The 7,440-nt window shown below is 46.3% G+C and overlaps 1 protein-coding gene across 1 annotated transcript in view; it reads right to left on the bottom strand.

The window, feature by feature from the left end:
* LOC103606094 (astrotactin-1-like) overlaps positions 1-7,440 on the bottom strand; it is an 81,567-nt gene that overhangs the window by 28,452 nt on the left and 45,675 nt on the right. The window contains exon 5 of the mRNA XM_008590688.1: positions 3,980-4,248. Coding sequence (XP_008588910.1) covers positions 3,980-4,248 — 269 coding nt within the window. The remainder of the gene's footprint in view (positions 1-3,979; positions 4,249-7,440) is intronic.

The following is a 7,440-nucleotide window of genomic DNA, read 5'->3' as shown; positions in this document are numbered from 1 at the left end:
GAGGAGAGGAGAGGAGAGGAGAGGAGAGGAGAGGAGAGGAGAGGAGAGGAGAGGAGAGGAGAGGAGAGGAGAGGAGAGGAGAGGAGAGGAGAGGAGAGGAGAGGAGAGGAGAGGAGAGGAGAGGAGAGGAGAGGAGAGGAGAGGAGAGGAGAGGAGAGGAGAGGAGAGGAGAGGAGAGGAGAGGAGAGGAGAGGAGAGGAGAGGAGAGGAGAGGAGAGGAGAGGAGAGGAGAGGAGAGGAGAGGAGAGGAGAGGAGAGGAGAGGAGAGGAGAGGAGAGGAGAGGAGAGGAGAGGAGAGGAGAGGAGAGGAGAGGAGAGGAGAGGAGAGGAGAGGAGAGGAGAGGAGAGGAGAGGAGAGGAGAGGAGAGGAGAGGAGAGGAGAGGAGAGGAGAGGAGAGGAGAGGAGAGGAAAGGAAAGGAAAGGAAAGGAGGGAGGGAGGAAGGAAGGAAGGAATATGTTGAACTTTCAGAAGGGAGAACAAAACTAAGGACACTAGGATGGGGGGAAGGAGGGAGGGGGCTTGGGGAGTGATGGGTCGAATAAAGGGCATAAAGAAAAATTATGATTTGTAATAAGGAATTAATGCTAATATTAAAAAAATATTTAGAGAAGACTCGTCTGTCTGTGGGAGACAGCATGGGGGGCAAAGAGATGCTTAGCGAGTGCCTTAGGAGGCAGAGGACCTTGTGGGCCAATGTAAGGTGGGGGCCACACCTCGAGAGCCATGGTTAGCCATTAAAGTGCTCTACGCAGGGGAGCAACATGATCAGATTTTCAATCCAAAGGACTAAGGACAAACACCTATGATGACACACCTTTCAAATGCCATTTCTTCGAAAGCTTTAACTTTCTACCTTTGATTCGCACCGCTCTCTGAATCCTGGGCTACAGATAAAAGTGCAAATGCTTGGGTGGGAGTAGAAGAGAAGAATTAAGAAGGAACCCTTTGGAAAAGAAGAGAAAGGGAAATTACATTTTTCTTAGTATCTACAGTGTTCCAGGCATTGCAAGGGGAATTCATGTTTGTTATCAGATTTAACTTTAATTTCAGAAAAGAAATATAATTTTCCAGTTTTTGTTATTTTCTCTAAGGAGAGCAGCCGAACTTTCAAGCCAAATTCATCTACCCATTCATTTATCCATTTATTCATCCATTCATCCATTTATTTAGCAGAGGACCAACCATGCACCAACCACTGCTAGGCACAGAAGAAAAAACACGTATCCTAGTCTAGAGGGGATAAACAACAGGGATAATAGATGAGGCGTGCTTTAAAAGGTGCAAATGCACTTACGTGGGGAATTACGTGAAACATTACAGGGTCTGTCCTGGCAGAATAAGAAAGGGATCCTGACAGCTAGTGATGTCTGAGCTGAAACTTGAAGTAATAGCAGCAGCTTGCTGGTGGCAGAAATGTGGGAGAGAACGTTCTAGGGACAGAGGGGTGCAAGTCTGAAGAGCCAGATGCATGAGAGAAAATGTGTTGTGTTTGAGGAGGTAGCAGAAGTTAAATTTTGGAGTATAGAGTATGAGGTATAGTATAAGGTAACAACCTAACAAAATTGGATCATGAACTGCCTTGTAATGATGTGCTAAGGATTTTAGATTATATTCAGTAGATTCTGTGAAGCCATTAAGTTACTTTGATACACTATGATCAGAAGGCCATATTAGACAGATAATTCTGGGTGGTCTGATAGGGAGACCAGTAAGAAGGCTACTGTAATGGGGACAACAGCTGATATTACAAGGGATGCCTGGAATTGGCTGTGACGGGGGTATCATGAAAAGAGGATGGGTTCAAGAGGGATTTGTGGCTCTTGGAGATGGAATAGATGTTGGGAATGATGTGGAAGTTCTAGGAAGCATCCTTGGTCTCCAGTTGGGGCAACTTAGTGGAAGACAGTGCCATTCACTTGGATGGGTGCACAACAGGTATGGCTTTGGGGTGGAAGATGGTCAGTTAAGTTTGTTGGGTTTGAGACATCTGGTTGGTTATATGATTTGACCTACTTGTTTCTTTGTTTCAATCACTGATTAGACTGAAATGTGGCATCTGATATTATCTAGTCTAACAGGAGGGGGACAGTGAACTCAAGAGAGGTTAGAAAATGGGTCCAAAGATAAACCAGAGAAGTAGAGATTAGGACACACACTGAGTTACTAACGTCAAGACTTAGCACTGCTGACTTCTTAGCTTCTTCATGCCTCATCTCCGTTCTTTGGGAGAAAGGGCAAAATTAGAAGGGAAAATAGAGGAACAGAGAAGATGGCAAAGGCAGAATATGCCTAGAGAAGAAAGGAGAAAAGAAGAAACATGTCATGGTGACTGAACTCCAGTGAGGGCCACCTTGTCTATGTGGTTAGTAATTGAACTCTTCATAATATGGCCAGATGGAAAGCATCTCCCAACCCCTCTCCTAAGACTGGTGCAGGGAGGAAGGACGGGGCTGAGGCTTGGCAGGTAGGGGACCCAGAAAGTGGGTCGCTAAAGACAAACGCCTTCAGCTTCCTTGTTTTGCTTAAGATTCCCCTGCAGAAAGAATGGACCGCATGCCCTTCTCTCACACCAAAGTCTCTCTTCCACAGCCTTGCGCGCCCTGTTCCATAGGATGGTTCTCAGTGAGCGCTCTGACAAGTGGCACAGGAGCTCGTGGGGCACCAGCCGCTGTGGGTGCTAACAGAAGACTAAGTGGGGTGGGGAGAGGAGGGTTGGGCAGTAGATTAAAGCCATTGCAGCTCTGGGTCTTCATGGTGACCCAAGCCCCTCCTTCTCTCCATCCTTTCAAGCTCGCCCTCTGGTGGTCTGTTTGCCCATTCCTCTTCCCATAGCCACCTTTATCAGACTGAAGGGGAATTTGTGGGCCACAGGAACAACTTATCTTTTTGTGCCTGTGAAAAACCTCATTTTCCAACACTCAATAAATATCTGTAGCAGAGGCGGGAAGGCAAGAGAAACACACACACATGCAAAATCCCTCCTGTTGGTCTGAGAATCACCAACCAAACACACTGTGATGCACCAGGTGTCCCTTAGGAGAAAGAAAAGAAAGCAATTATCACCCCACCTGGATGGGCACACCTCTCCATCAGGTGAGCAGCTCACTGCTGCAACTCCTGCTATGTCTCGTCCCCAAGGCTGCTTTTGCCTATCGTTGCAGAATTCCCACATTCGGATTTCCTTGTTTTTATTTTTGTCGTTGTTGTGTGGTTTGACTCATTCTGATCTTTATGTCCTGGAGGAGGCCTGAGAGATGGCAAATGAGCTAAGCCACTGACTCAGTCACGCTTCTCCAGCTTATCCTTCTGGGTCCATTCATTTTCTCCTGGCATAGTTGGAAAGGGAGAGGCAGAGGCAAAGAGGAGGAGTGGTTGGGGAATGTCATGACCTAGCAGCATAATAAAAGGCAGAAAGATCTACGTGGATGTGGTGGTGTGTTCTTAGGGCCAGAGGGATGGGCAAGAAACCAGCCCCCTCCAGGCTGAGGCTGCCAGATCCTCCCCTTTGGGATCTGTGCTGATCGTCCTCCTTGTTTAGCTGCAGCTGGTCTCAGGCTGGGGGACGAGTAGGGGAGCTGGCCCACCTCTCATGCCAACAAGGGGGAGACAGAGCTGAGCCTCCTCCCCAAAACTGTCCCCGAGGCATAAGTGTTCCTTGAACAATGACTTTGGTCATTGCAAATGTTGTGACTCCCTGTCTGCCTGCTTCTTTCCAGCCCGTTTTGCTCAAAGACCTACACAAGTGGTCAGTCATGACTCCTGAATCATATTACCATAGATGTTGTGGATACACTAATTTGACTTAATATGTAAACATGCAAATCTAAGCACATTAGGTGCCTAGATTAGCTAAACACAAAGCCTCACTATCCATCTTCCAGCACAGAGTGCAACGCAGCCCTTCACTTCCTCAGGCCATTAGCAAGCCCTCTGTTGTAGATGATGCCTCCCGGGGCCTAGAGTCCCAGGCCTCTTACCCTCTGGGTCTGGTTGTTGGTCACCAGTTCATAGATGGGGGCTGCTCTGGTCACCTCCAGCAGAACCGGCTCAGCAGGGGTGTCAGGGCCTAATGTCACGTGACACAGGGGGCAGGACGAGGGGCATCGTCCCTTGCTCTGGCATTCCATGCGGACTCCAGCTGCCATGCGCTTGGCGCCAGAGTCTGACAGGCTGGCGATGTATTCCGGGAATGTCAGCACCTTGGGGTCTCTTTCTCGCTCCTCTGACTCGTCGGATGGGGAGTTGCCTGCCAGACACAAAATAAAAAGAAACAGTGAGGGAGGCAAAACAGCAAAGACTGGCATAACCCCATAGCCCGTGGGTGCTGGGGTCCAATTCTGAGAGGTCAGAAAATACCACCGAGGGAGGCAGAATGTGATTTCATCATCCCACTTAATTTGGGACACCCACACTCCCAGTGACACATGGAGTTGGAAATGGATCTTCCAAAGGGGAGACCAGGTTGTTTCCTTTCTGAGAATCATCAGCTCCACAACTCTGTTAGAGGGCTGCTTCTGCAGGATCTGTGCTGACGGCCATCATCAAAAATACAGACAATAACAGCAGTTCTCACGACTCAAGTGACTGTGTCATCTGTGAAGTGCAGATATTAAGACTACCTTCCTCTATCACTGTGAAATGAATGGATGGCACATGTTTTTCAAAGCACATACACAGTGGCTAGCACGTTAAACCATTGTCATAATAGTTTTAACCATAACTACAGCTAGGATTTATGGAGTCTATACTACAAATGTGAGATTCATTCGGGACTTTCTTTAACATTGTAATAACTCTCTGCCTGTAGTTCTATCATTATATCCATTTTATAGATGATGAAAGTGAGGCCAAGAGTCTCAAGGTCACACAGTTAGTATATTGTGAAAAAATCCACTTTTGTCAGATTCCAAAATCTTTAAGTCATGGAGGAAGAATAGGACATCTCTGCTTCATTTTTGATCAATGTATTGGGGCTGGAGAGGGAATTTTGACTTTTTCATAAATATTTGCACTCCAAAGCCTGAAAGATGGGTTCATATTACTCTTTCTATATGAGTAAAAGGTGGTTAGAGAACCTCTTGGTCTATTCTTGATGACAAACATGGGAAATGCCTGCCAGAGAATAACAGCTTGCTCCCTATACAAGAAAGCACTGCTTGATATTTCTCTTCCCAGTTCTCATGATTCTCTATTTAACTTATTAATTCTAAAGGAAGATGGAAGTAGAATCTGCTGACAAAAAGCACTGGGTTTCTTAAGAGATTCCTGACTCCTTTCAGCACAGTTGCAGTCATGAACATGAAACAATTTCAGAGAGATCGCTGGGCTTTTGGAAATAAGGGGCATGTACAGAACATCCATTCTGGTCCTCTTGGACTCATCGAGAGTGCAATCCTTGACTCATCGAGAGTGCAATCCTTGACTCATCGAGAGTGCAATCCTTGATGGATCAGATCTTTTGGAGAACTGGCTGGAAGGATTTGCAAAGTGGTTCCAGCAGGTGATTGTGAGATATGACTCATCGACTTTGTAAAAGAATTCTCTCTTACGGGGTCCAGGGAGCTCTCTGCTATTCTCCCTTTTGTTTGCCGTGTAAGATGAGACCATTTGGAAACTTCACAGGCAGTTTAGCACTGTTCCCAGGTGAGTATCCTCATTACGTGGATGAGGCATTTTTATCCAGCAGCTCCATTGACATGGGACTCCCCTTGTGTGTGAAGGCAAAGGACTCACTTGGTGACTATAAATATGGGATATAATTAATTTCACATTTGCATTTTGTTTAATAATGGACCCAGAGTTGAGCTCCAGCCCTTCCTAGACTGTAAGAGAACTGCACAACTGCATACACAAAAAACAAGAAAGATTGCATCAAATAGGAGGCCCAGAAGCCCACACCAACTAACCCCCAAATCATTTTCACCCACAGATCAATCTTTATTGACATTTAGGCTTATGCAGCTCAGTCAACCACATGGTTGGGAGTATTTGTAGTGGCTACAATATGGCCCAGGGCTCTCCTCACCCAGCCCCTGGCCAGGCCTTCAATCCTCTTTAATACACTGCATGGACTGGGCAGGAAAAAGTGGGGATGGATGAGGTCTTTGGATCCTTGGTGTGATTTGTTAGGCAAACAGGTCTTCATTCATCGGGAAAGTGAATGAAGTTAAAAAAAAATCAGTAAAGAGGCAATACTTCTGTTCAAAATAACATTTTTGGAATTTTACCACTGAAGTCTTGCCAGAACGTTGAGGGTCTCTTGGCTGCACCTTACAATCAGATGCATTTCTTTACCAACCCACAGCCCTCCTTTGTTGAGAATATGTTCAAGGCTGGAAAAAGAACTTCCACAAAATGACCACTAGGTGGTAGTATCAAGTCTAAAATGACTTTTGTGAGAGAAAAGACTCCACGAATTTTGAGTGACCACTTTGGCAGCACAGAAATAAACTTATGGAAGAGTAACACATGGCTAATTTAAAAATTTTGTGGAGGTTCCATTTTTTTTTCAATCGGATAATAAGAATTTGGGGAGTGAAACAGTTCTATAACCCTTATCCTAAGGAGAAAAATATAAAGTGAGAGGCACAGGATAATGACGGGAAAATAAAATTCACAGGGGAAAATAAAAATCCCCTTCCATATCCTTAACATGGAGTAAAAGTTACTTCAAAGGGGAAGTGATAATGCCACCAAATTCCTTTTCTTTTACCTTTAATTCCCAGATCCCCAGGAACTCCTCCACCCCTGCATACAAATGCGTACACGTAACCCCAGCTCTGTTTAAGACGCGCCATTCCGACCGCCAAGCACCACCACCAGGGGGCACTGCAGCCGCAAGCACGGTCTGGAGCTGAGGCTGTGCCGGCCTCCCTGCCCCCCCCGCTCTCCATCGCCAGGGCTTGTAATTGCTGTGAACACTGGAGGGGTGCTCCCCCCGCTGCTGTCTTCTGGCTACGCCAATTAAAGTCAAGATGCAGCTAATCCCCCTCGGAGTCCTCCAGCCTTAGATACTTGGCAAGGTTGGGGAGTAGAGAGGGATGGGAAGCAGGATGTGGGAAAACATGGTGGGAGGCCACCAAACTCTCGTTTTCATTCATATTTTATGCTTCCTGAAAATATGCAGGTCCATATAAAAAGAGTCTGGAGGCCAGGATCAGCTGCCTCTCTGGTCCCCTCTTCTCGCAGAATGCAGTTGTCTGGAGAGGAGCTGGATTTACACAGAAGTAATGAGCAGAGAGCTCCCCAAAGCCATCTATTCAGGTTCCAACAAAGAATAGAGATGTGTGCGTGAGAGAGATTTTTCAAAGAGGAAATGCATTTTCTATGTGCAGATAAAGATACAGCTGGGAAATACTCTTTTAAATGATGGAGTCCGGTGGTGAAAGCCTAGATAAATCTCCCTTAGCCTAAAGAGAGCACCTATAACCATCATGTC

This window comes from Galeopterus variegatus, unplaced genomic scaffold (genome assembly GCF_000696425.1).
Source record: "Galeopterus variegatus unplaced genomic scaffold, G_variegatus-3.0.2 Scaffold6284, whole genome shotgun sequence".
NCBI classification, from domain to species: domain Eukaryota; kingdom Metazoa; phylum Chordata; class Mammalia; order Dermoptera; family Cynocephalidae; genus Galeopterus; species Galeopterus variegatus.
Note: the sequence above shows the minus strand (reverse complement) of the source record. Positions and strands in the feature narration are given on the sequence as shown.